This window comes from Encephalitozoon cuniculi, chromosome VIII (genome assembly GCF_000091225.2).
Source record: "Encephalitozoon cuniculi GB-M1 chromosome VIII, complete sequence".
NCBI lineage: Eukaryota > Fungi > Microsporidia > Unikaryonidae > Encephalitozoon > Encephalitozoon cuniculi.
The window spans coordinates 58,946-82,408 of record NC_003235.1 but is presented as its reverse complement, the minus strand read 5'-3'; the positions used below and the strand labels follow the sequence as shown (position 1 = coordinate 82,408).

General features: G+C 47.8%; 24 protein-coding genes and 1 non-coding gene across 25 annotated transcripts, besides 2 other annotated features; 12 read left to right on the top strand and 13 right to left on the bottom strand.

The window, feature by feature from the left end:
- Nucleotides 1-52: 52 nt before the first annotated feature.
- On the bottom strand, nucleotides 53-916 carry ECU08_0690 (uncharacterized protein; the record flags this gene model as incomplete). Its single annotated transcript, NM_001041807.1, has 1 exon — nucleotides 53-916. One exon carries the CDS (start codon nucleotides 914-916, stop codon nucleotides 53-55), a length of 864 nt encoding a protein of 287 aa, NP_597198.1.
- A 57-nt stretch (nucleotides 917-973) lies between these two features.
- On the top strand, nucleotides 974-1,471 carry ECU08_0680 (vesicle coat complex COPI subunit zeta; the record flags this gene model as incomplete). The annotated part of the gene is made up of 1 exon (NM_001041806.1): nucleotides 974-1,471. The coding sequence occupies one exon, from the start codon at nucleotides 974-976 to the stop codon at nucleotides 1,469-1,471; it is 498 nt and encodes a 165-aa protein (NP_597197.1).
- Nucleotides 1,472-1,506: 35 nt separating this feature from the next.
- On the bottom strand, nucleotides 1,507-2,811 carry ECU08_0670 (gamma-tubulin; the record flags this gene model as incomplete). The annotated part of the gene is made up of 1 exon (NM_001041805.1): nucleotides 1,507-2,811. One exon carries the CDS (start codon nucleotides 2,809-2,811, stop codon nucleotides 1,507-1,509), a length of 1,305 nt encoding a protein of 434 aa, NP_597196.1.
- A 72-nt stretch (nucleotides 2,812-2,883) lies between these two features.
- Nucleotides 2,884-2,956, top strand: a tRNA (tRNA-Arg).
- Nucleotides 2,957-2,987: 31 nt separating this feature from the next.
- ECU08_0660 (uncharacterized protein) lies at nucleotides 2,988-3,857 on the bottom strand (the record flags this gene model as incomplete). Its single annotated transcript, NM_001041804.1, has 1 exon — nucleotides 2,988-3,857. One exon carries the CDS (start codon nucleotides 3,855-3,857, stop codon nucleotides 2,988-2,990), a length of 870 nt encoding a protein of 289 aa, NP_597195.1.
- Nucleotides 3,858-3,933: 76 nt separating this feature from the next.
- On the bottom strand, nucleotides 3,934-4,077 carry ECU08_0655 (uncharacterized protein; the record flags this gene model as incomplete). The annotated part of the gene is made up of 1 exon (NM_001415222.1): nucleotides 3,934-4,077. One exon carries the CDS (start codon nucleotides 4,075-4,077, stop codon nucleotides 3,934-3,936), a length of 144 nt encoding a protein of 47 aa, NP_001402523.1.
- A 55-nt stretch (nucleotides 4,078-4,132) lies between these two features.
- Nucleotides 4,133-4,663, bottom strand: ECU08_0650 (uncharacterized protein; the record flags this gene model as incomplete). The annotated part of the gene is made up of 1 exon (NM_001041803.1): nucleotides 4,133-4,663. One exon carries the CDS (start codon nucleotides 4,661-4,663, stop codon nucleotides 4,133-4,135), a length of 531 nt encoding a protein of 176 aa, NP_597194.1.
- Nucleotides 4,664-4,846: 183 nt separating this feature from the next.
- Nucleotides 4,847-5,752, top strand: ECU08_0640 (uncharacterized protein; the record flags this gene model as incomplete). Its single annotated transcript, NM_001041802.1, has 1 exon — nucleotides 4,847-5,752. The coding sequence occupies one exon, from the start codon at nucleotides 4,847-4,849 to the stop codon at nucleotides 5,750-5,752; it is 906 nt and encodes a 301-aa protein (NP_597193.1).
- A 28-nt stretch (nucleotides 5,753-5,780) lies between these two features.
- On the top strand, nucleotides 5,781-6,626 carry ECU08_0630 (uncharacterized protein; the record flags this gene model as incomplete). The annotated part of the gene is made up of 1 exon (NM_001041801.2): nucleotides 5,781-6,626. One exon carries the CDS (start codon nucleotides 5,781-5,783, stop codon nucleotides 6,624-6,626), a length of 846 nt encoding a protein of 281 aa, NP_597192.2.
- Nucleotides 6,627-6,651: 25 nt separating this feature from the next.
- Nucleotides 6,652-8,445, top strand: ECU08_0620 (uncharacterized protein; the record flags this gene model as incomplete). Its single annotated transcript, NM_001041800.2, has 1 exon — nucleotides 6,652-8,445. One exon carries the CDS (start codon nucleotides 6,652-6,654, stop codon nucleotides 8,443-8,445), a length of 1,794 nt encoding a protein of 597 aa, NP_597191.2.
- Nucleotides 8,446-8,456: 11 nt separating this feature from the next.
- ECU08_0610 (uncharacterized protein) lies at nucleotides 8,457-10,637 on the bottom strand (the record flags this gene model as incomplete). Its single annotated transcript, NM_001041799.1, has 1 exon — nucleotides 8,457-10,637. One exon carries the CDS (start codon nucleotides 10,635-10,637, stop codon nucleotides 8,457-8,459), a length of 2,181 nt encoding a protein of 726 aa, NP_597190.1.
- A 115-nt stretch (nucleotides 10,638-10,752) lies between these two features.
- ECU08_0600i (60S ribosomal protein L20) lies at nucleotides 10,753-11,319 on the bottom strand (the record flags this gene model as incomplete). Its single annotated transcript, NM_001041798.2, has 1 exon — nucleotides 10,753-11,319. One exon carries the CDS (start codon nucleotides 11,317-11,319, stop codon nucleotides 10,753-10,755), a length of 567 nt encoding a protein of 188 aa, NP_597189.2.
- A 146-nt stretch (nucleotides 11,320-11,465) lies between these two features.
- ECU08_0590 (uncharacterized protein) lies at nucleotides 11,466-13,223 on the top strand (the record flags this gene model as incomplete). Its single annotated transcript, NM_001041797.2, has 1 exon — nucleotides 11,466-13,223. The coding sequence occupies one exon, from the start codon at nucleotides 11,466-11,468 to the stop codon at nucleotides 13,221-13,223; it is 1,758 nt and encodes a 585-aa protein (NP_597188.2).
- A 122-nt stretch (nucleotides 13,224-13,345) lies between these two features.
- ECU08_0580 (uncharacterized protein) lies at nucleotides 13,346-13,885 on the top strand (the record flags this gene model as incomplete). Its single annotated transcript, NM_001041796.1, has 1 exon — nucleotides 13,346-13,885. One exon carries the CDS (start codon nucleotides 13,346-13,348, stop codon nucleotides 13,883-13,885), a length of 540 nt encoding a protein of 179 aa, NP_597187.1.
- Nucleotides 13,886-13,891: 6 nt separating this feature from the next.
- On the bottom strand, nucleotides 13,892-14,101 carry ECU08_0575 (uncharacterized protein; the record flags this gene model as incomplete). Its single annotated transcript, NM_001415220.1, has 1 exon — nucleotides 13,892-14,101. One exon carries the CDS (start codon nucleotides 14,099-14,101, stop codon nucleotides 13,892-13,894), a length of 210 nt encoding a protein of 69 aa, NP_001402522.1.
- Nucleotides 14,102-14,128: 27 nt separating this feature from the next.
- Nucleotides 14,129-14,200, bottom strand: a tRNA (tRNA-Cys).
- Nucleotides 14,201-14,276: 76 nt separating this feature from the next.
- Nucleotides 14,277-14,708, top strand: ECU08_0570 (uncharacterized protein; the record flags this gene model as incomplete). The annotated part of the gene is made up of 1 exon (NM_001041795.2): nucleotides 14,277-14,708. The coding sequence occupies one exon, from the start codon at nucleotides 14,277-14,279 to the stop codon at nucleotides 14,706-14,708; it is 432 nt and encodes a 143-aa protein (NP_597186.2).
- Nucleotides 14,709-14,714: 6 nt separating this feature from the next.
- Nucleotides 14,715-15,602, bottom strand: ECU08_0560 (uncharacterized protein; the record flags this gene model as incomplete). The annotated part of the gene is made up of 1 exon (NM_001041794.2): nucleotides 14,715-15,602. One exon carries the CDS (start codon nucleotides 15,600-15,602, stop codon nucleotides 14,715-14,717), a length of 888 nt encoding a protein of 295 aa, NP_597185.2.
- Nucleotides 15,603-15,795: 193 nt separating this feature from the next.
- Nucleotides 15,796-15,907, top strand: ECU06_0555. The gene has a single exon (NR_183211.1). It is a non-coding gene; the product is annotated as a U6 snRNA (small nuclear RNA).
- Nucleotides 15,908-15,981: 74 nt separating this feature from the next.
- ECU08_0550 (arginyl-tRNA synthetase) lies at nucleotides 15,982-17,673 on the top strand (the record flags this gene model as incomplete). The annotated part of the gene is made up of 1 exon (NM_001041793.1): nucleotides 15,982-17,673. The coding sequence occupies one exon, from the start codon at nucleotides 15,982-15,984 to the stop codon at nucleotides 17,671-17,673; it is 1,692 nt and encodes a 563-aa protein (NP_597184.1).
- Nucleotides 17,674-17,708: 35 nt separating this feature from the next.
- On the top strand, nucleotides 17,709-17,948 carry ECU08_0545 (uncharacterized protein; the record flags this gene model as incomplete). Its single annotated transcript, NM_001415219.1, has 1 exon — nucleotides 17,709-17,948. The coding sequence occupies one exon, from the start codon at nucleotides 17,709-17,711 to the stop codon at nucleotides 17,946-17,948; it is 240 nt and encodes a 79-aa protein (NP_001402521.1).
- A 95-nt stretch (nucleotides 17,949-18,043) lies between these two features.
- Nucleotides 18,044-18,919, bottom strand: ECU08_0540 (uncharacterized protein; the record flags this gene model as incomplete). Its single annotated transcript, NM_001041792.1, has 1 exon — nucleotides 18,044-18,919. One exon carries the CDS (start codon nucleotides 18,917-18,919, stop codon nucleotides 18,044-18,046), a length of 876 nt encoding a protein of 291 aa, NP_597183.1.
- Nucleotides 18,920-19,135: 216 nt separating this feature from the next.
- On the bottom strand, nucleotides 19,136-20,746 carry ECU08_0530 (Vsb1p-like protein; the record flags this gene model as incomplete). Its single annotated transcript, NM_001041791.1, has 1 exon — nucleotides 19,136-20,746. The coding sequence occupies one exon, from the start codon at nucleotides 20,744-20,746 to the stop codon at nucleotides 19,136-19,138; it is 1,611 nt and encodes a 536-aa protein (NP_597182.1).
- A 53-nt stretch (nucleotides 20,747-20,799) lies between these two features.
- On the bottom strand, nucleotides 20,800-22,041 carry ECU08_0520 (RNA-binding ribosome biosynthesis protein MRD1; the record flags this gene model as incomplete). Its single annotated transcript, NM_001041790.2, has 1 exon — nucleotides 20,800-22,041. One exon carries the CDS (start codon nucleotides 22,039-22,041, stop codon nucleotides 20,800-20,802), a length of 1,242 nt encoding a protein of 413 aa, NP_597181.2.
- A 56-nt stretch (nucleotides 22,042-22,097) lies between these two features.
- ECU08_0510 (uncharacterized protein) lies at nucleotides 22,098-22,481 on the bottom strand (the record flags this gene model as incomplete). The annotated part of the gene is made up of 1 exon (NM_001041789.2): nucleotides 22,098-22,481. The coding sequence occupies one exon, from the start codon at nucleotides 22,479-22,481 to the stop codon at nucleotides 22,098-22,100; it is 384 nt and encodes a 127-aa protein (NP_597180.2).
- Nucleotides 22,482-22,491: 10 nt separating this feature from the next.
- Nucleotides 22,492-23,187, top strand: ECU08_0500 (uncharacterized protein; the record flags this gene model as incomplete). The annotated part of the gene is made up of 1 exon (NM_001041788.2): nucleotides 22,492-23,187. One exon carries the CDS (start codon nucleotides 22,492-22,494, stop codon nucleotides 23,185-23,187), a length of 696 nt encoding a protein of 231 aa, NP_597179.2.
- A 55-nt stretch (nucleotides 23,188-23,242) lies between these two features.
- Nucleotides 23,243-23,398, top strand: ECU08_0495 (uncharacterized protein; the record flags this gene model as incomplete). Its single annotated transcript, NM_001415217.1, has 1 exon — nucleotides 23,243-23,398. One exon carries the CDS (start codon nucleotides 23,243-23,245, stop codon nucleotides 23,396-23,398), a length of 156 nt encoding a protein of 51 aa, NP_001402520.1.
- Nucleotides 23,399-23,463: the final 65 nt, after the last annotated feature.

Genomic DNA, 23,463 nt, shown 5'->3' with positions numbered 1-23,463 from the left:
ACCCTTTAGAAAACTTACACCGTGGATCCTTCCCGATGACAGCTCTTGTCTTCTACAGATCGACTACCGCCACCCTACTGCGGCAGGCATCTCTGCATGGGCCTCTGTCGTACGAATAAGAAAACCCCACCGCCACCTTTTCCCCAACCATGCAAAGGCTACTTACCCCCACTCCGTCACCGGCAATCTCCTTGTAAGTCTTCTTGGGCCCAAGCTTCCACCTGAGCACCTTTCCGTCTGACCCCCCAGACACCAAGTACCTCCCCACCGCCATGGAGTTCACGGGATAGAAGATTTTCGAGTCTCCAGACACAGAGCAATGGGCATTGAACACATAGGATCTAGACCTGTCCTCAAAGTCTTCGTAGTATATTCTCCCATCTGTTGTGCCTGCAAAGAACCCTCCACTGACTAAGGCCAACGACCTTACAAGCATGTTGAATCTTCTCGTGAAGAAGATTGCATTTGTGCGCAGATCATATCCGACAACACACTCCTGCTGGCCTACCAGCAGAATGTCCCCGCCCAAATCGGAGCAGTACACCTTCTTCTCTGTATCCAGTACATTCTCCACGCATCCGCTGATAAATGCGATCCTCCTGCCCCATCCTCCTGCAACAACACATCCTCTGTATCCATGAAGAAGCTGGATTCCCCCAACCCCGCTCTGAATCTTCAGGGTCTCACTCAGGGATCTGTCGTACACTCGGACACATCCCTCGATATCTCCCGTTACTATTTCTGGTGCAAATGCGGTCTTGGTGATGGGCATTTCTGTCTTGACCAACACCTTGGCCTCGAATGTTGCCCCAGAATACAGGATTAGCTCTCCGCTCCACAATGAAACGAGCAAGTCCCCGTCGTACGACATGCTTGTGATTGTTTCCTGCGGAATGCAGCTAAGTTCGTGTGACATTCTTAAGGGATGCAGAGATAAACAAACAGCAAAATACTGTGCACGAGCAAGCCCTGGATGAACCTCTTTGACATCGAGGGGCTGCTTGTAGCAGACAGTCAGGGAGAAATCCTTTACAGAAGAGTCTTCTCAAAGGAGGAGGAGATTGCCGCGAAAATTGCAGAGAAGGCTGCGGGAGATAGAGAAAGCATATCGATGTTCTATGACAGGATTGTTATGTGCAAGCGACTGGACGAAGTACTTTTAATCATATACTCGCCAATGGATGTCAACGAGCCGTTTGTGGGCCAGGTCTTTGACGAGTTTACGGCGGCATTCATTGGCATTGTCAAGACGCCGACGCGGGAAAGGGTGTGGAAGAAGTACGACCAGATTGTGCTGCTTGTGGCAGAGTTTCTCTATGAGGGCATTGTCATGTCTGGAAAGAGTGACGAGATGCTCGATAAATTGCCGAAAAGAAACTTTGAGGGCGTCGATGGAATGAAGGTTCCCAGAGGATTTGCCTCTTTCCTTCACAAGGCCACCAAGTCCCTTAGTATAGGCAGCAATAAATGATGCGGTACCAGCTATCTTTGTTTCCATCCACCCTGTCAATGGTTTGGATATGCTGCCATTTCTGCACTGTGGTACTCCTCAAGGGCCTTCTGCACAATCTCCTTTCCTTCATCAAACATTTCGGGCTCAACACCAAATCTCTTGTAGATGTCCAGGAATGCGCGTTGCTTCCTGAGCTTGTCAAACTGTCCAGATATCTTCGACAAGATCAATGAGGCTCCAGTTGAGTTTGTAAGACTCAGGCCCGAAACCCTGCTCGGCCTCGTTTCGTTAGCAATGCACTTTCCCAGGGCAACGTTGAACGACGGGGGCATCCACGGGACGAAGTTGACCATTCCCTTGTCAAGGAACCTCATTACTGTTCTGGACACCTCTCCAGAGTCTTCAACTCCATGCAATATGTTCAGCATCGACACAACAGACTGTGCTTTTGTCTGCTCGTAGCCTGCAAGTCTGGTCTTCGGCAGCAGAAGCCTCCTCATCACATCCGAGCATGTTGCCTTCCTGACAACCCTCGACATCTCGTCGCACACAAATGGAGTGTATGACGGGACGACAAATTTGAGCGGGTCAAGAGGAACAAGGCAGTTGTTTATGGACTGATGAGTGCAGTACATGTATCCGGGAAACCGGATGGTGCTTGTGGACGCCGCCATCACCGTCGATATGAGCAGGTTGATATGGTCGAAGGTTGGCGTGCCAATCCGCAGGGAGTCAAGGGTATATCTTCCAAGCGATGAATTGTCCATGACAACAATGCAGTCGGAGTTTTCTATGAGCCTGTGGAGGGTCAGTACTGAGTTGTATGGCTGCACAACAACATCACTAGACTCGTCGTTGTTTGGGAATATGGAGTATGTTTGGACAATCTTCTTGGGAAACTCCTCCTTTATTCTCTCCAAAAGCAAGGATCCAAACCCTGATCCCGTTCCTCCAGCTATGGAGTGGAGTAGGAGAAACGTTTCGAGAGCGTCGCAGCCCTCTGCCTCTCTTTGTATCATATCAATCACGTCATTCCCCATGGCCTTGCCTACGCAGTATCCATGTCCCCAGTTGTTTCCGGCACCGCCTCCCTCGTTCGATAGAAAAATGCTCTCCTGGCTGAAAAACGACGGGGCCTGGGATATGACCCTCGGCTCTAAATCGACAAGTATGGCCCGGGGAACAAACACATTATCGTCTGCCTGGTAGAAGAAGACGTCCTTCCTGTCTCCTAGATCCCTGCTATCCTGCAGAACCCCGCACATGGATATCCCGTGCTCCTTGCACAGTGTCTTCCAGAACTCTGCTCCCATTTGGTTTCCACACTGTCCAACCTGCAGTGTGACCACCTCGCGCATGGAGGGCTCCACAGGGTTCTGCAAGTTGTTTCCGCATCCAAGGGTGTTGAGTACCGGGGCGATGGCCCCTGAGCCCTGATAGCGTAATGGCTAACGCGTCTGCCTTCTAAGCAGAAGACTGCGGGTTCGAGTCCCGCTCAGGGTGGTCTCTTTTCCACCTGCACATCCGGGTATCCTCATGTGCTCAGGTCCATCACAAACTCTACAATCCTCGACACAAATCTTTTCTTGTCGCGCGCCTCTTCATATGCCTTTCTAATCCCATCCAGTATCTCAAGGTTCTCGACAACGCTGTCCCCAACATCGCATCCAGAGGCTTCTCCTTCGTCCACACGGAAGGTCCTCGAGATGAATCCCTTTAGGCACTCAACAAAAAACGGTCCTTCAGGAACTATTTTCTTCACAAACTCAACAGACTTGGTGTACTTCGCATAAAAGCATATGCTTTCTAGAGCCACAAGGGTCTGCATGTTATTTCCCATTCTCAGGTCTAGAAGCCCTGGAGGCTCAACTGCATGTCCTATGTAGCACGGAAGGGCCTGCACTCTGCTCAGCACCCCCAGGGGCTTTTTCTTTATTACCCCGAGCAGATAGGCAACGGAGTCGCTCCTCAGCTTCTTGTTGCTCTCTAGCCCAAATACAGGACTGGTGATGGCCGCTGCAAGTATCGAAAGGATCAGCCCGTCCACAAAGGACGAAATCCCCATGAAGTTCGAGACTAGCTCAAAAAGCACCAGGTGATTTATCTGGCTGGGAGACCGGCTTCTAATGTAGTACAAGATTATCCACAGCCTCAGCCTTGACCCCTTACTACTCGCAGGCGGCCTTATTTCCTTTAGAAATGACAGAATCTTGCCTTCAAGACCCTGATTCTGACTCTTAGTCCGGGCTGCACTAAAAATCAGTATCCTAGACCATTCGTCAGACATCTCGTGCTGCAGATTGCTCTTCTCCAGAATATAGGCTAGGTGGCAATGGAGCCTATGAAACAGTATCGGCTGGTCATAAGACCGCTTGATCAGCTCAATGGTCTTCTGAACTTCCATGGTAGATTCGAGGGATTACAGCTAATTTTGCGAAAACTCTTTATTTGTGGGAACACAGGGATTGAGAGAATGCAGACTACAGGAACTTGTCGAGATTTCTTCCAAGCTCCTTGATGTCAGATCCCAGAAGCAGCAGGTGGTCCAGGTCTGCAGACAGCTCCCGTAGGCTTCTTATAATCGCATCCAGTCCTTCGCCCTCGCAGTACTCCGCCTCTTCCATAGGGGCCCTGCAACCCCCTGTTTACAACACCTAGGCAGGCTGCCGCGGAATCTTCCTACACCCACCACTCCAGCGGCCCTAGCCCTGCCTCGTTGAGGACGCACAAAACAGTGGAAGACCCCTTCTCATTATCCAGAACCCGGAACCTCACATGTGCATTTCTTCTGAAGTACAGCTTGCTCCCTCTGTATATCCATACCCACACAAGCTGCTTTTCTCCACAGTCATTCACATATACTTTTTCCGTTGCAGGCGGAAGACCGCTCTTCGTAACCCAGAGCTCACTAAAAAAAGACACTCCAAGCCTCATTCCCTCCTCACTTTGCTCCAGTATCTCTCCGCACACCACCTCGCCCTCGAAAAACTTGAAGAGAAGCACCTCAAACCATACTCTTGCAATCAGAAACTCGTCGCATACCTTGTACTCATAGACCTCCATAACCCTTGCCACAAGAATACATATGCTGCAATCTCCCAGCATCCTTCCGACATACTTTCTCTTCAGCTCCTCAAAAACCTCCTTTTCCTTTTCCAGATGGCTCAGAGAAATCTTGACTCTGTCCTCAATCTCCGCGCTGTAGAACATCCGGAAACAAAGGGGAGGCCTGCACCTGGAAATAATTCGCAGGCCATGGGCACAGCATCCTCTTCAGGATATCCCCAGTACCGCCTCGCCAGAAACCAATCAGTATTAATAATAATCGCAGCACCCACTTTGATATGGCAATCTACTAATATGTTTAAATCTAAATAATAAAGCCCTGGGTGGATGTGGAGTAAGAAGAAGCTGGAGGCGTTTGTGGTGCTGAACATAGTTGCTGCAATGGCGTTGACGACTCTGAAGGTCGTGATACTTGTGAACTATAAGGCAGGAGGTCTGCTGATGTTCATCTCAAGCATTGTGAAGATGATGGTCTCATATCTAAACATACAGACTCTCGACTTCAAAATGAGGTACGTGTTCGTTATTGCGGTCCTAAACTTTGTCGGAGGCTGTCTAGGTATGCTTGCATACTACTATAAAGCCTCCTCAACATCGTACATCATCTCTTCCAATCTCCAGCATCTGTTTACTGCGCTTATGGTGACAGCCTGGAATGGTACAAGATACTCATCCATCCAGTACATCGGGCTTATGCTGATTCTGGTGGGGTTTCTGGTTGAAATATCCTCTGGAGAATTCCTGTGCATCCCGCTGCATATGTTTATTGGCTCTTTGTCCGGGCTGTTCAATGCGCTCAGCCTGGCCGTCTTTGAATCAAAGATAAAGCCTGTTCTTGTTGACTTCAGAAGGCTCTGGTGCTACATGACAACATACGGACTCTACCTCACGGTGTTTTCCTCGTTCTACATGGTGGAGGAGGCCTTCACCAAGAAGGCCGAGTACATCAAAATGGTTTCGTCTCCCATTATCTACCTGGTGTTTCTCATAGAGATTGCAACAACATATCTGCTGTCGGAGATTTCGCCGTTCCTGGATACTGTGGAAAGATCCACGCTACTCAATGTCATCACAGGCCTTTCTGCGGCAGTTTCTGACGTGTATCTGTGCAGAGAGATAGACATCCAAAGATTCCTGGCGTTTTCATTCACGGTCATTGGTGTTCAGGTGTTCAATTTCTTCTGGAAGGAGGCCGTCCATCCGTTCCATCATGTTGATGGATGTACATCATAGAAATAAAATTATTGCTTTGATCCTTGGGATGGGGCTTGATCCACAGCTGATGAGGACATACTACAGAACTCTATTTCCCTTGGACCTCATGTTCAGATGTCTTAGGATAGACGAGAGCCGCGAGATTTCCTTTGGGCTGGGGTCTGGCGGGTACATTCGCTTTCTAACGTTCAGAACTGCTGATGAGTTTAGGAAAAAGCTGATGGGAATTGCTCCAGATAAAATTGATGTTGGAGCCATCTACAGAGACAGGCCTACAAAACACAGCATCTCAAGGGTTGTTGGGAAGGAGCTGGTTTTTGATGTCGACCTGACTGATTACCCGAGAGAATGCTGCTCCGAGAAGCTTGTATGCAACAGATGCTTGGTGCTGATAAAAGCGGCAGTCGAGATTCTCAACTATTCGCTGAGAGAGGAGTTTGGATTCAAGGATGTGGGCTTTGTGTTTTCTGGAAGGCGTGGGGTGCACTGCTGGGTGTTTGACGATGAGGCGCTTGAGCTGAGTGACCTCGAGAGAGGAGAGATAGTGAAATATTACGACTCTGTTGCCAAGAAGAAGAAGTATCCTGAGGAGTATAGAAGGATTCTACGGAAGTACTCTTCTCTTCTCGGAGACAAGGATCTGGAGGATTCCGAGCTGTTTGAGAAGATGTATCTGAGGATAGACAAGGAGGTGACGCAGAAGACCAAGCATCTGATTAAGATGCCGTTTTCTGTGCATCCTAGCACAGAGATGATCTCCGTTCCGATCGACGTCTCTAATTTGGATACCATCAGGCTGGAGGATTTTCCAAGGCTGAAGGATGTTCTGGAATCACCCGAAAGACTCAAACCATATCTCGACATTGCAAACAAATGGAGGGCCCTGTCTTGAAGTCCCAGAATCCACATCCCTCTGGATGGATGCCAGAATATATGAGATAATCAAGAAGAACGACGATCTAGAGGAGCAAATCAAGAAGATATTGGGCGCTGTAAAGCCACTGGATGTTTCGGAGGTGATGGCATACTTGATGAAGAAAACGATGGATGTGTTCAGAACAGATCCCTCTGTCCACTGCTACCTGCTTGGCAGAGTACCGTTGGAACTCATTACAAGATTTGCTCCTGGTCTTCTGTCCTTCTACTTCTGTCTTCTCAGGGACCAGAAGACCAAGGGCATGGTAAGGAATGCGGCCCTGGACTCTGTCAAGCATGTGTTGGAGTCGGTATCCGAGCTGGATGATACCTCGGAGGCGAAGATACATGAGTTTTTCCGGTTCTATGGGGGGCTGGGTGTTGAAGAGATCTACATTATATGTGCACGGAGGTTCAGGACGTCCAGAAAGGTGTTTTTTATTTCTGAGCTTCTTGTGCTTGGACACCAGCTAGAGGATGATGACTACAGCGCAGTGAACGACAAGATCGAAGAGGTGTTTTCTCCGGGGCTAGTTAGAAGGCTTTTAGACAGAGGCAAATACAGAAACAACGAGGAGGTGTTTGACAAGCTTGTCCGAATGTATGGGGAAGGAGAGGACGTGGCAGACATAATCTCTCGAATCCAGGAGAGATATGACGTCAAGAATGCAGTGCTGGAGCTGTGTGTGGTAAACGAGGAAACAACAAGACAGGTTCTTCAAACAAACGATCTGGAAAAGATCGAAAGGTTTTTTAGAAATGCAGTTGATGTCCCGTTGCACATCGATGTGATAGGAAAATACCTGGAGCTATGTGAATCTCCAAGACAGATTCTTGGGTGCAGGATCTCCAAAAGGCTTGACATCCGGAAGATTATATCTGAAGACTACGACGAGTTTCTTGAATACGCCTTCAACAGACTGGCCTTGAATCCCAGGATACTGATCAATCTTGTGGGAATTGAATTCAGGCCAAAGATGGAGGACTTCATTCTTCAATTGATTGAGTTTGTCAGTGGATGCTCTGATGTAGAGAAGCTGGGACTGTACCTGCGCTTTGTGAAGATTGTTGTTGAGAAAAACTGCCTTCGGAGGTCGATTCTCAAGAGAATATTTGAGGGCCTAGTGTACTTGGACAATGAAGACTGTAGAATCAGATGCATGAAGTATGAAATACTTGGCGAGCTGTTTGGACAGTACGCCTTGATGGACAAGGCCATCGAACATGCAGCACGCTTGGATGGCTCGGATAAAGAACACGGCACGGAATGCAAGTGCCTGGGCTCTAGAGACATCCTTGAAAGAGTTGACACAAGAAGCCTGGACGAAGACAATGCAAATGTGCTTGCAGCCATCATGTGGGACGAGCTGATCATGACACCTGCTGAGGGGGAGCTTATGGCGATCTCCATCCTCCTTAGAAGGATAATTGACAGCACAGGGATGTTCTATGGGAACAGGGTCTCCAAGTCAAGCTTTGTTCTCCATCTTATAGACCGACATGGAATAGCCAGATTCAACGAGACCCGGAGAAGGATGACGGACGAGTTTTTCCGTCTGCTTGGAAGCATGGCGAAGCTTAGCCTCTCAAAGAACCTCCTCGAAAAGATGTTTCTGATTTCCTTGGACTACTTCTACATCTTCGATGTCGATGATTTGATTCGAGCCATCATAGAAAATGACAGGTATCACTGCCTGTTCATTCTTTACAACCTAACCAGAAGTAGGGAAAAGATGCTGTCTAAGAAGCTCCTGGAGTTCCTGAAGAAAAGTCTGAGGGAAGCCCAAAGGCCATGAAGTAAATGCGTTTAATTCTCTAGATCCTTCTTTACATCGCACAGATCTTCCTGAGAAATAGGATCTCCATCATCTATTTCCATCAGTCTTCTTATCACCTCTCCTATGCTGAGCCTGCTCCCATGCTTTCTTGCCACCGAGGAGCAACAGAACAGGATCTTCTTAGTCATCCTTGGATCCCAGCACCTTAAGACCTCTATTCTTTCAAGAACCTTGACCAGGGTTTTTCCAGTCTGGTCGTTCTCGTATTCACTTGCAAGACGAACGCATATGTTGTAGAAAAGCAGCTGTGATCCATTGGCGTACTTGCTGTTTCCTATCCAGTAGAGGGACTGGTCGATAAATACTTTATGCGAGCACGGCAATACTTCAAGAACACTGCAGAATATGTTGATGAGGAGGGTGCTGTCCTCAGAAAACAGCTCGAAAAACAATATGCTGCAGTACTGCTTAAGATGGTCGTCCTGCGTACAGTAGTATCTCTCAAGTGCAAATGCAATGAACCTACTTCTGAGGTCATCAGGCATTCTATGCGACAGCGCTATCTTAGAGCCCGGAATTATGATGTCATCCCTTTCTTTGGTCTCCAGTCCCTGCTCGATGTGCCTTAGAACATCCCCTAACAGTCCCTCGTCTCTGGAGGAAAGAACAAGATCTACGCACATCTGAAATGCCATACTGTTTGCTTCCATGTTGTGAACAAGACTCTGGATGATCGCATGGTGTGGCCGGCTCAGGGCGTAGTAGAACCCGACCTCAAGTATTTCCACCGCAGTCTCTCCACTGCTTAGATTCGGCAAAACGATTTCTTCCACTATTGCTTCATGGAGTCGACTGAGGGGGCGGATGTGCTTCATAACATGCTTGCACACCATCAGACACATTCTTGGAGATGCCTTTGCATTCTTCTTTATGATGCTTCCTATGAAGTTGTTCAGATCATCGTCACAAACAAGGCTTGCAATCTGCATCGCCTCCTCCACCACCTCCTCCACAGAGTTCTTTGCGAGAAGCTTATAGACTGTGCTGAGAATGTACTTTCTTGATGCCTCGTTGAAAAAGTCGTAAAACCGGGCAATTCTAAACAGATTCTTCATTGCCTCGACCTGTGCCTTTCTTTCAGACTCTTCCGACAACTCAACGACAGAAGTGCACGACCGATACATCACAGAAACAAAGCTCTCAAGATCAGGTAGGGCCAGGCTGTCCCTCCCGAAGAGCTCTTCTATATACAGCAGCTCGGTCTTCGACAAAAATGTGTTTTCCTCCGAAGGATCGGAAAGGAGATATGCAAACTCCTTCTCGCACCCCACCTTCTCAAAAACTCCTTTGAGCAGAGCCTCCAGGTACTTCCGCCTCGATCTGTCATAGAAGGACGCATTCACAGCCCTCAGCTCCTCAGGAATCCTATATGCGGAGAGTATGGCGTCCACTAGCGATCCCTTTGCATCAAACTCCCTTTCCAGCACAGCCTTCTCCATCAGGAGAATTCTTTTGTCCTGCGAAAGGCTCTTCAGATCAATCCTCGGAAGACAGTGTTCGTAGAACATCCTCCTTATTGCTCCGCTGGCATCCATGCATCTTTCAACCACACATCCATAGGTCGACGGATCTACTGAAATCATGCTCAAAGCAAGGCTTCTTACCTCGTCGCTTGGGTCGTATCGCACTATGTCCTTGAACAGATTCACAATCCTGACCTTCGGGTTCAGCTCCATTCCTTGGTAGTAACAGAGAACCTTGAGAGCTTCCCTTCTCACTGCCTTTTCCCTATCAAACAGCCTCTCAGAAATCTTCTCCAGAAGGCCATTTGCAACAACCTCTGGCCGCACCACATCGGACAAAAGCCTAAGAATGGAAAGCGAGTTTTTCCTCACCTTCATGAACTTCGACTCGGTAAACCTAATGAGGTAGTAAAACGTCCCGGCAACAAGCTCTTCTCCCTTTGGAAGATCTGGCATGTCCTCAAATATCCTTTTGAGGAAGCTTAATATCCTCGATGGAATGCTTGGCCTTTTGCATGCAAGAACAGTGTTTACAACCCTAAGAAACTCCTCGGAAAGCTCATGGGCAGTTAGCATTTCCATCACCTCCGCTAGCGATTCAGAATATCCTTTGGAGTCGCACTGTTGGATCTTGTTGAATATCAGCTGCATCCTCTCGAGGCTGCTGACGGTCTCGGATACAGTCATGATTCCAAGGTTAGGGTATGGCAGATCCGTATTAACAATTCTGACCCGGAAGCTTGGAAGAGCAAATGTGGACTGGTATGCGAATAAGAATAGCTTTAATGGAAATCAGGGAGAACTAGTCAGAAGGATTGTATTCTGAAGGAATCAACAAGCTCTTGGTGTTGACAATCTTGGTGAAAATAGGGAACTCGACATTCTCGTCAGCAAACTCAATGGTCTTCGCCCTCTTAAGCGACTCGACAGGGACAACGTCAACACTTATTATGTCCACCGCAGATCTCTTTAGCTTCTGCCTACCAGCTAGCTCTCTCAGAACATGGTCGATGGCCCAGCACTTGCTTATTGCCCTGCACTCCTTGTATGCGTTGTGGACCCCACTTCTGCTGCGGTAGACAAATCGGATCCCATAGTTCTGGACTTCCTTGAAAGAAGGCTCGGGAATCTCCTTGCAATCGATAATCAGCCCCTTGGTGGCCTTGATCTTGTACTTCTTCTCAAGAATCTTGAAGAACTTTGCCTTGGCAAAGACGTGGTTCTTCGTAAAGATGGTCCCGACAAAAACCTGAGGCCTCGGATTATCCTCCGTGGGCATTGCACTTCCATGGATTCTGTACTCCTTTGTCATCGGGATCGTCATGTTTACCTTTGAGAATGCTGCCTGTCTGGAGGTCTCTGGCTTCATGGGGGTAAATTTTTTCGGGCTGAAATTGTGTGGTGGCGCCAAGAGAGGTACCAAGAGCTCTCCCAATATGCTGGGTTATATACCGTGGCAGCCTTGAGGACTAGCACTGATTGCGGGTTTTATAAACTCCTGCGATGTGCCCATCCATGGACATTCTCTTGAAGAAGAAGGACCGCCTCGAACACCAGCTAAGGCAACTAAAGCAAAAAGAAAGAGACAGAGCTGAGTACAGGACCCACCTGGTTGCCCAGGCTGGTGAACAAAAGGTGGCAATGGAGAAGCTGCAGAGAGAAGTGAGTGCGGTGGAGCAGGTTCTTCTTGAAAAGAAAGAAAAGTTTCTGGTTCTGAAGGACGAGGTTTTCAAGTACAAGAAGGGCGCCCTGCATGGGATCAGAGACGAGCTTAGATCCTTGTATAAAAGCATATTTGAAGAGGCATCCAAGGCGCACTTTTCAGCATCGTTCTCGGCTTTTGAGGAGTTTACAAGGGTCAGGGACCTAATTGGAAGGAATGTGTTTAGAGGTCTCGGACGACGGCTCGAGAGGCTCTACAGCGAGGAAAAGGAGAAGCTGAAGAAGCATATTCTGTCGCAAATCGCAAAGAAGATGCAGGAGAAGCGAAAGATGCATGAGCTTGTGTTCAACATGAAGTTTCTTCGCAGGTATGAGGATTACTTTTCCGAGGATGTGATGACGGGGTTTCTTTACGAAAGGACGGCAAAGGGCTTTGAGTACCACTTCATGAGCGACAGGGACTCCAACCGGCTGGACAAGCCTGAATGGTTTCTTGACTTCATTCTTGGGAAACTCCAGGAGAACAGGGAGATCTTTGATATATGGGAGGATGTGGGCGGAGTGGAGCTCAAAGGCAATGGATCCAGCACTAGATTTCTGAGTCTGGTTACCATGACATGTGGACTGGTTGAGACGAAGATAGACGAGGTTTCTGCAAGTAGGAGCAAGCAGAAGAGGAATCTGACGCTTCATCTCGGGGTTCAGGTTATGAAGTTCAGACACAAGGTCTTCCAGAGCTATGGAGCAGTTCTCGAGTTTCCCAAGCTAGGAAAGATGCTGTACAAGGAACAGAGGAAGTATGTCCGGGAGAAGCTGTCGAAGATACATGAGATGAGACATGTGAGGTGGTTTGATGGATACAAGGAGCTCTCCCGGGAATGCCTCCTCTACATCTATAGGTTCAGGGAGCTGGACTCTGCATTTGGGATGGACGATGTGATTCAGATTATTGTAGATTACAACAGGGTGTTTCTAGAGAGCCTTAGATACATAAATAGACAGGAAATAAGGGTTCTTTGCTGGGTGTACAGCGAATTCGAGAGATTCAAGGGGTTTCTGTTGGATCAAGAGAGCGAGGTGGTCTTCGACAGCAGGCTAAGCATGGAGAGTAGGAGTGTGAACGTAAGGAAAGACAGGGCCGAAGCGGTCGAGGACATGCTTCACGAGGCAGTTACAGGATCCATCGAAAGGATTTCTGAGTTCAACAGTGAAAATCTAAAGCTGATTATGTCGCTAGCAATGAACGACACAGAAGAGGGGCTGAAGCCGGTCAAAAGGTTCTCCCACGATCCGAACAGAGTCTTCCGAAATCTGGTGGTGGGCGTGGGGAGGTATCTCGACGACTACAGGGAGTGTCTATCCTACAGAGCCATCTCTCACAGTGTGAAGGAGAGAATAGACGGGTTTGTGCTTGAGGAGGTTGTGCTGAAGCATAGGCTTGAAAGCTCCGAATACTTTGAGCTGGTTGAGACGATGAAGAGGCTGAAGGAGATGTTTGGGGAGGAGGAGTGGAAGAGTGAAGTGGGGCTGAAGTGCGTTGGAGATATATTTGAGGGCCGAGATGCTGGAGAAGGCCCTCTGTCGAAGATGATCAAGAGTCTGTACGTGTGAGAGTGGGCTTTATTGGCATCCTGCCTTTTTGGGAAATTCTATGGGGCAGCTAAGGTAGAGGCCTCCTTTATGGCAGCAGACGTAAGAGGCCATGGACACATACCCTAATTTAAGAGGATATAATGAAGATACTAAAAAGCGAGAGGTTTGGGTGCAACTCGCTAACGCCCAAGCTCCTGGTTGTTATTGGCGTGATGGTTATGGTGGTTATGTATATAATAGTGCTTACACCCTCTGCGGAGGTTGTCAATGAAGTAGAAACATCCGAAAGCGAGTTCCAGACGAAAACATATCTCAATGCCTCACAAGAGGTCAGGGAGGAGCTGACAATAAAGAGGGAGGACTTTGAGGGATTTTACTTCACACTGAGGCTCATAAATCCCATGAGAGACCGGGTCGTAATGATAGTGAACGGAACAAAGCTAAAGACGATAGTGAGTAGCAAGTACATAATCCGCTTCATTGACACCATTGAAAGCGACGGCAAGTCGCCATTCTACTTCATTTTTTTTTCGTATCTTACGGGGTCGCTATATTTTCCTGTTGGGACCGTCAACTTCGTCTCAAACTCCGAGGGGATCTGGTACAACGGAGTCCTCTATACAGGACACCCGTCGATTTTCAGGAGAATATGCTTACTTCTGTCAAGAGACATTAAATAAAAGGATTCAGCAAGAGGCATTGTATTTGTTCAGCAGATCAACAAGGTCCTTGTAGAGGGCAAAGACCTTTGCAACCTTGTCTGAGACGACCTCCATTTCCGAGACGGCATCTGCACAGTATTCAAAAGAGTGGTTGGTCTCCTGGAGCTTTGAGTCAAGCTCCTTGGAGCGGGTAGCGACTTCCTTCAGCCTTCTGAGGATTTCCGGCGATTCCATGGGGTGCGAAAAACTTAGAAAAATGAAAGGGCACGACAGGAATCGAACCTGTGACCGATTGATCTGCAATCAATTGCTCTACCGCTGAGCTACGGACCCTACTACCCACCTACTGCACATGCATCACACACCAGAGTGCACAGGGATAAATCGCGTCCTTGCACAGCCATTGGTGATGAATAGAGAAAACAAGAGGAAAGGGGCAAGGCCAAGAGGCTTGTCTACAAGGCTGGCCACTCCTTTCACAATCAGATGTCTGTCATGTGGGTCTTACATCTACAAGAACAAAAGACATAACGCCGTCAGAGAAATAGCACAGGATAAGGACTATCTGGGTGTAGAGAGCTACCGGTTCCACATCATATGCACTGGGTGTGGCAGGGCACTGTGCATAAGGACTGACCCAAAGAACGGGGTATATGTTACCGAGAGTGGATGTATCAGAATAGATGAAGAGGTTACCAAACAAGACGAGGAGAAGGATCTGTCTGTGAAGCTGAGAAAAGAGTCTGACATGAAAGACGAGATAAGCAAGCTTCGAGTGCAAACAAGCCATGTCGACTCGTCGAGCTCGGCTTTCAATAGCTCAGACAAGCTGGGGAAATAGACTGTTCTAGTTAAACTCTTTATTCAAGTATCTATAGGATCCATAGCTTCTGGTATGCATTTCGTTTGTAGTGCTGTGGACCTTGTAGTGCTGCGATAGGTTATCTGATCTAGAAAATGCCTTGGAGCACCCGGGGAATCTGCATTTGTGGGGCCTTTCGCCAGTGTGCATCAGGTTGTGGCGCTTCAGATGCTCGTATCTCTTGAAAGCTCTCTTGCAATCGTTATATGTGCATACAAATGGACGGTCCTTCAGGCTTCCAGAATGCTTCATGTGCCTACCTCTACTTCCTGCTTTAATGAAGGCGGGCCTTTCCTTGCCTGTGCAGCCGTCCTCCATCCTTTTCCCGTCGCTGGTGTATATGTTCTTCAGTATGCCATCCATGATGCTATCCGTCCATTGATGATTAAAAGGGTATAGTTCGTTTACATTATGGAATCCGTCGCGACCTTCCCTTTGGCATCCAAACTTGTATTCGCCAATGCTAAACCTGGGGTGGGAGAGCTCTGGACCTGCATCCTTAAAACATTCGGGCCCCTTCGCACTGCGTATAGAAGACCCTATCTCTTGAAGAAGCTTGTCACTGAAGACGCTGCTGCATACAACCTCCAATCCTTCCTCCCCAAAGAGGTCCTTGAGCTGCTCCAGCCTCTCCACACGGCCTGTGGACCTCATGTACTCACATATCTGGGAAGAGTCTGCACAAACCCCAAAGCATTTAAGTATATCGACAAGGTCAGACAGGTTGAATAAAACCCTTCCGTCCACGCAGAATACATAGATCTTTGTTGCGGTATCAGGTAAGAGCACCTCGCTCACGTCTGCCCCGGGCAAGACTCTTGAAACAACACTCTCAACCCATAGTCTAAAGCCAAGTCCTGCGTCTTGTTTCATCTTTTTCCCTTTGTGGTGTGACAGGCCGAAACTTTTAATGATCTGGCGACCAATTGGAGTTGTCTCATCCCTTATCTCTGGAACCAATCCATTTCCTGGCCCCAGTGGTTGGATGAAGGGCCACCAAATGCATCGGAGTCCAGAATCGTAGCTTGCAACTGGGTGGCATAAAAAAAGTTCTGCAGAGAGGGGTTGTAGTTTTCTACCGCCATTGATTTGGAACAACACAGAGAAGATTAGCATGGCCCCTGCGTAAGGACGACATGTATAACTTGAGAGGTCGCTGGATGTAGATCCGGCTTTTATTCTAACGTTTTTGTTTTTTTTTTCCGCCGAGAATTTTGCGTCTTTTCTAGGTGGAGCAGCTGCACCCCGCAAAATGTTCAACGAGCTTTTCAGAAAGGTTGTGGAGGCAATATCCAAGGCCTCGAAGTTTACTCCAGAGGAGATAGCGGCCTGCATGGAAAGGTCCTACCAGCCGAAAAAGCCGAATGTAACTCTCTTTCTCGACAGGATATCGCCAAGCCCACAAGAAGACGCCAAGGAGCTGCTTGAGACGCTTGCGGGAGCCAATATCGAGTTGATTGAGAATCTAGCCATACGAAAATCCTCAGTGTGCTGCGACATAAACAAGAGGGCAATACTGAAGGATGTGCTTGGATACATCCAGAAAAACAGAGAGATATTTGGGAACAACAATGTCGGCAAGGGAAAGCGGATGGTTGTGGAGTATAGCAGTCCAAACATTGCTAAGATCTTCCACATAGGGCACCTTAGGACAACAGTGCTGGGGCAGTTCATTGTGAACCTGCTGAGGGCGTCTGGATATGAAACGACCAGTATCAACTACTTTGGGGACTGGGGAAAACAGTTTGGGTTTGTGCTGCTTGGGTACAGTAAGTACGGAAGTGAGGAGGAGCTGGAGAAAGACCCACTCAAGCATCTGTTCAATGTCTATGTGAAGATAAGCGCAGATGCAGAGAAAAACCCGGATGTTGACTCTGAGGCAAAAGAGATTTTCCGAATGATGGAGGAGGACAAGGATGAGTGGTGCATGAATCTCTGGAGAAGATTCAGGGAGTTGAGCATCGAAAAATACAAGGTCCTCTACAAAAGGCTGAATGTGGAGTTTGATGTCTACTCCGGGGAAAGCATGTACAACGAAAAGGGAAAGAGCATAGTCGAGACATCCAAACAGATAAAGACTGATGAGGATGGGTCCAAGGTGTTTGACCTTGGAAAAGCCGGAAAGGTGCTAGTGATGAAGAACGATGGAACAACACTTTACATAACAAGAGACATTGCTGCTGCTATTGAAAGGCTTGAAGAATACTCTCCGGAGAAGATCATCTACGTTGTGTCCAGTGAGCAGAATAAGCATTTTGAGGATCTTTTCGGGGTGCTTGAAATGCTTGGGTACGACAAGGACAAGTTCCAGCATGTAAGCTACGGACTTGTTGCAGGAATGTCCACAAGGGCTGGAAAGGTTCAACTCCTCGAGGACATAATCCAAGAGTCGACAGAAGTCATGAAGAATGTGATGATGTCTGACAACAACAAGGGCTCGTTCACTGCAGCCGAGATGGATCAAACCGCAGAGGTTCTTGCCATATCGACACTGCTGGTAATGGACTTCACTGCCAGAAGGGTTAAGGGATACGAGTTTGACATTGAGAAGAGGGCAAGAAACACTTCTGGAACAGGGCTGTATCTCCAATATGCCCACTGCCGGCTAAGAAGTATCGAGACTAAGAACAGCAATGTTGATTACAATGATATTGAGACAATCGACTTTGAACTGATACATGTCCCTAAGGTTTTGAATCTTGTATACAAGCTGCTGTGGTTCGAGCACGTTGTGGAGAAGTGCCTAGAGGACTACGAGCCGTCAAGGATTGTTACGTATCTGCAGGACCTTGCCAGCAGCATTAATGGAGCAATAAACATCCTGAGGGTGTTGGGTGTTGACAAAGAGCTTGCTAGGGCTAGGCTCCTTGTCCTGTCCTCTGCCCGGATTGTTCTTCACAATGGACTAAGAATCCTTGGAGCTACTCCTTTGAATAAAATGTGACTCCTCTGCATTTTCTTGTCGGGCTGCCGCTGCCCATGGGATCGAATTTGACGAAGTACATAGATTACAGAGTGAAGGTCAGGATGAGGGATGGAAGATGGATGGAGGGCACAATGCTCGCAGTAGACGAAGATGTAAATGTAGTCCTTGATGACTGTGAGGAGTTCCGCAAAGCAAAGAGATCCAGGGAGTCGAGGCGTAGAGTTCTGGGATTGGTTGTGGTTAGGGGAGACTTTGTCGTGGATGTAGAGATCGTCAGCAAACCAGACTCATAAGACTATTCTAAAAGAAGGAGCATTCCAAACACCGGCTGCGGACTCTGGGATCCATAAAATAAAAAAGTATTGCTAAGCAACTTTAATCAAAGAACTTATGCTATTGTGTCACCACCTCCTCCTTCTTGCCGGGGGAGGGGATCTTTTGGGGGATCTTCACTTGCCATTTGCGAGACCTTCCTTCCAAGGAAGGTAAACGACTTGAGGGAATCAAGGAAACTGAGATTGTCAAATAGTATTCTGTGCGACCTAGCCAATAAAATTAGTACTAATGTAAACGAAGCAAACATAGCGAGATACATCCAGACATTACCTCCTTCAGCAGAATCATCAAGTAGTGTGTCCTCTTCGTCCTCATCCACCAGGGCAAGTCGAGAGAGCAGCATCGATAGGCCAACACCAAGGATCCCTGCTGAAATGAAATTCCCTTTGCCCTTATACTCAAGGTAAGCCAGTCCTGCCATTGCTAAACATCCGAGCACCAAGATCCCTAGAATTACTCTGTCTCGCCTTGAGTTCTTGTTGGCTAGCAGAAGCCGTATGCACTCAGCAAATATATAAGGCATAAAAATCGCTCCAAAGAGTCCAAACTTGCTTGAAATAGGCGGTTCCATCTGACTACTATCATCCACACCGGGTATCTCAGCCGGATAGAAGAGCATTGCTTTTATGCATATTAGCATCATAAAAAACTCAATAACGGATAGTATAACGCAAGGATTCAAAAAGCCGCCCTTTTCGCTGAAGGAGTGTGATGTGATTCTTCTACACATCTGATCCGCGTATTTAAGAAGAAAACCCAGTGCCACCAGAACCGCAAGTACTGCCATGCCATTCTTAGAAACAGTTCCTAATGTAGGATAACCTTCCTTGCCCATTTCCATAACTTTAAGGATCCCGCATATGCATGCTATCGCCGCAAAAAAAAGGTCAAATTTCTCAAACTTTGCAAGTTTGTCCATTTTCGACATTTTATGGGGGGATGCTCAAAACCTTATTTATATCCACCAAAGTTTCCTAATTTGGATAATCACAACGATCATGTTCCGATAGAATAACGTTAAGCACTGGTTATTTTGGACCAGTAACAACAGACACAAGAAGATCTTCCATGGAAATTGAAAGCAGAGATTTTCTATAGATACAGGGATAGGAGAAAGAGGCACATTCATTTGTCTTACAACTTGTCACTGCAGATCAATCATATATCTGCTAAATAAATGAGTGTACAGGTTTGTTGGACTGCCCACTATCAAGGTCTTGTATCCGTTGCCTGCTATTGTTTCAATCATATCCTCAAGCGCCATGTTTGCATTTGCGCCGAAGTGTCCGCATCTTCTGAGGTCAAAGAGAATGTTCTCTTTGTAGAGTCCCTTCATTGCCTTTGCAGACTCGCAGAGATCTCCAAATAAAACCATTGGAGCAACATCTACCACTCTGTACGTCTCCTTTCTGCCCATTCCATCAGGTAGTCCTACCGTTTCATTGGGCTCAAGCTCTGCCTTTGCATCGCCGAGTCTGGTGCTCAGGCGCTGCACAATAATGTAGAAGGAGTTTAGAGCAATCCCAAACACCAGCCCACATATGGGTGTTAGATACCAGGACACAAGGGCAGACGTCACCAACGTCAAGAGATCCATCCATGACAGCTTGAACATGGGGAGCCAGAGATATGAGTACAGAAAGCCAAATCCTATGAACATGGGGATTGTTGCAGAAAGAATCACGGGAATGCTTTCTCTTATCGGCTTTCCGATAACCAGCAGGGAGGATATCGCTGCAACCCCCGCCAGCGAATGGATCCTGGTTCTCCCTCCAGACTTATTGAAGTAGATAGACGTCGAGCAGATGAAGTAGGTCGGGTATCCAAGGAACGCAGACGCGGCATTCCCGATCGACTGGACACCCAACTCCTTGTTCAGATCTGCTGCCTTCATCCCAAGAGACTCGACAAAGCTTGGTATGTTCACGGCAATATGGACCAGGTTGAATAGAGACAGCCCAAGGATGTTCCACCAGTTCGCCCAGACCGCCTCCATCCTTATGTTTTCGACCCGGAAATGTCGCATGACTTCAAGGGGGTCGAGGCTGATTCCTTCGGTCTTTGGAACCAAGTTGACAGACCTCATCCATTCGACGTCCTTTCCTGCAATCATAAACACACCATAGAATGCCACAAAGACGGTAAAGGAAAACATGGGAATCATCAAGAAGTATGCAGGAAAGACAATGTCCAGGACTAGGGCCAAAAGCGCAAGACATATGGTTACCGCAAAGCAAGCGTGGACGTGCTTCCATGTTATCGAGTATGTCTCCTCGTATCCGCACTCCACAGACATCATTCCTATGGATACCATAACTCCATAGAGGGCAGGTATCGGGATGTATCGGAGGTAATTTCCAATTCTGAATACTTTGAGAATGTAAGAGAAGAATGCATACAAAGCAGTACTAAGGAAGATGCAAACATATGTGGTAAAGATCTCCTCTCCGAAGGAGTCAGATAGCCTGAAGCACACCTCGTGTATCTTGCGGGTGTCCCTCTGCGCCTCAAAGATGGCACCTGCGCACACTCCGCCAAGGCCACTAAACAGTCCAAAGATAAACTGTGCGCCTATTGTCGAGTAAAGGAACATAACTGCACTCACATTTCGAACACTTCTGCTGTGGCTCTTCTCGGGGTTCAGTAGCTTTGCCCCGAAGGAAAGGAAGTCCAGCGAGGTTATTATCAGTATGAGAAAGCTACTGGACACTAATGATAGTATTCTTTGTTTTGTTGTTTTTATTTCGCTTTTCATCAGGGGCTTAAGCTCCACCAGGTCAATAACTATTCCAAAAGAGGCCAATGGTATCAGGATTTGGCTCTTTCAAGAACAAGGCGCCTTCCATAGAGATGGGTGCTGCTTCCAAAGTGCTCAATGGCTGCCGTGACGTCGTCAGGAGAGTTCAGTGTCACAAAGCAGAATCCCCTACTACTTCCCTCCCTCTTCACAGGAATTCTGACATCCACCACATGGAACGAACCAAAAATCTTCCTAATCTCCTCCTTAGAGGCCTGGAACGGAACATTTCTAATAAGAAGCTTGTTCATCAGCTGCCCGCTTGCTTCTTCTGGGGGCCTCTTCGATGGCTCCTCCCCGGTGCTTTCCGGGACACTGCATATGGGTGCATACTCGCAGTATACAACATGCTCCTTCACCCTCTTCAGACTCAGCTTTCTGTAGCACCTCCTGGCATCCTCCTCCTTGTCAAACTTCAGAAGTGCAAGGCATTTGGAGGGGGCAACACTGATCTTGCATCTATCATCCACAAGGTCCAGGCATTTCATAAGCTCCATGTTGCGGACTATCAGCATATTCCTATCAACCGACCCAGTAAGATGGTCTAGATAAATGCCGTTGCTTTCAAGAAACTTCTTTGTTTCTTGGACCAGATGTGTCTCAATACGCGCCATCCGGGCTCCTAAATCCTTGTCGTTAACATCAACGACATCTCTTATACTGACCCTCTCGCTTTCGCATATTCTCTTCACAATCGACTCAAAGCTAAAAAATAGGGTATTGTAGTGCTCGTACTGGCGCTTTTCAGCCCTGTCTTTCCACGGGCACATCCTTGCCTTTACCCCTCCAATAAACTGCACCTTTCGATATGCCTCCAATGCACATTCTCCCCTACTGAATTTAACATATGCACCTTTGCCTTCTCTACGGTCCAGCAGCCCGACCTCCTCAATTTCTCCATACTCCTTAAATACGTCGCGAACAAACTGCTCGTTGGCCTCTGCAGGAACATTCCTGATAAAGATCTTTCTTGAGTATTTGATCATTCTTTCCTCAGACTCGCCTATCTCGGGAGAGCCTTCTCTTACCTCCTCGCATGCTATCCTCTGGTTCTTGAACAGAGATCCGTCCCGGTACCGTATGGCCTCCACCCCGTCCTTCTCCTCCATGTATCCTACAAAGCATATCCTTCGGAACTTCCCTTGCTCGTTTCTTGCCATAAACACATCCGTTATCTTCCCGTGTCTAGAGAACTCCTTCTCAATCTCCTCCTTGGTTGTGGAGGCAGGCAAGTTCTTGACCACTATCCTCATCCTAGAGGGCAGGGCTTTCTTATCATAAATACCTCCGCCAGCAGCCATGCAGAGCATCAGAAGTCAAAGGTAATCCCGTAAATGCAGTATCTGCCATACATGTCCGCACTGCTTTCCAAGACTATCCTGATATGGTCTCCACGTCCATTAATGCCTAGATATCCGGTGCCTCCTCCGTTGTGGAACTCCATTTCGGCATGCCCAGAAGCCTCATTCGAAACCACATACCCTCTTCCCTTTGTGCAATGGAATCCTTTCTGGAAGGATATTCTAGCTCTCTGCACATGCATCGCCTGCTTCAGGTAGATATCTATGGACTGTGGGCTGCCATGCCCTGAGAACCAGCATGTATCTTCGTTTGTGTCGAACATGTTCCATGCCTGAGACTGGCTGGAGCTCGTCTCCACATCGTCAATGATTTTTTTCATATCTGTGGCCATCCTCGGGTCCATGGGAGACGATTCTTCCGATGAAATAGTTCTTGCCAGGAGTGCAGATGATGACAGCAGCGAGATATGCGTGGTCGAGGTAGTAAGAGACACCCCAGGGCCTGGAAGAGCGAGGAGAAAGAGATCTACCAGTGTTGCTCGGGCTAGGAGAGCTGGAGGAAAGCAGGTGCTGGAAGAAGGCTCGTCAGACAGCGGACCCAGGCAAAAGAAACTTAGAAATGATGTCCGTCATGAGAAAGAAGCGCACAGGGTTACAGCTGTCGATCAGGGCGCTGAGAAGATATTCTATCTAAAGAGTACTGATACGCTAGATAGTGTCTACCAGGCGTACTGCAAGGGAGGCCTCCCAGTCAAAATGAAGTACAAGTCTGTTCCTGTGTCGAGACATCTGACACTAGAGGAAATGGGATTTGATGGGAGACACTGCATTACGATTCACAGGCCGGACCAAGCTTCCGGCGAGTCTGGGATTGGACTGAGGATAAATGTTGATGGGGCCAGGGCAGTTGAGGCTAGTTTCTGCAGGGAGGCTGTAATTGAGAAGATTTTCGAGAAGCTTTCTGAAATGGGGTTCCGCGGGGATTTCCTGGTCAGGAACGGAGTTGTGTTGGATCGCACAGCGAGCATAGGAAGTGTAATGGGAGCTGGGGACGTCATAGACCTCGTAAGCAAAGACGAGGTTGAGTATAGAGGCTAGGGCACGGGACTGGAGCAGGGGCAAAAAGAATGTATGGCATGCATGCCGAGCCCATATGACGAAAGGAGAGTCTGAAAGAAAATGCTTCAGGGTATTCTGCACATCTGAAAAGGAAGAGATGGCAAAGAAGATAAACCAAGCTGTGGACGAGGAGGCGACTCTAAGCAAGATGCAGCAGATCCTTAAGAAGTACTCCGGCGGACGTGACTAGGCTTGGTGGGAGATAGTGGCAAATTAAACTCTTTGCAGTTTTCTACATAAACATTTGGAGTCAAG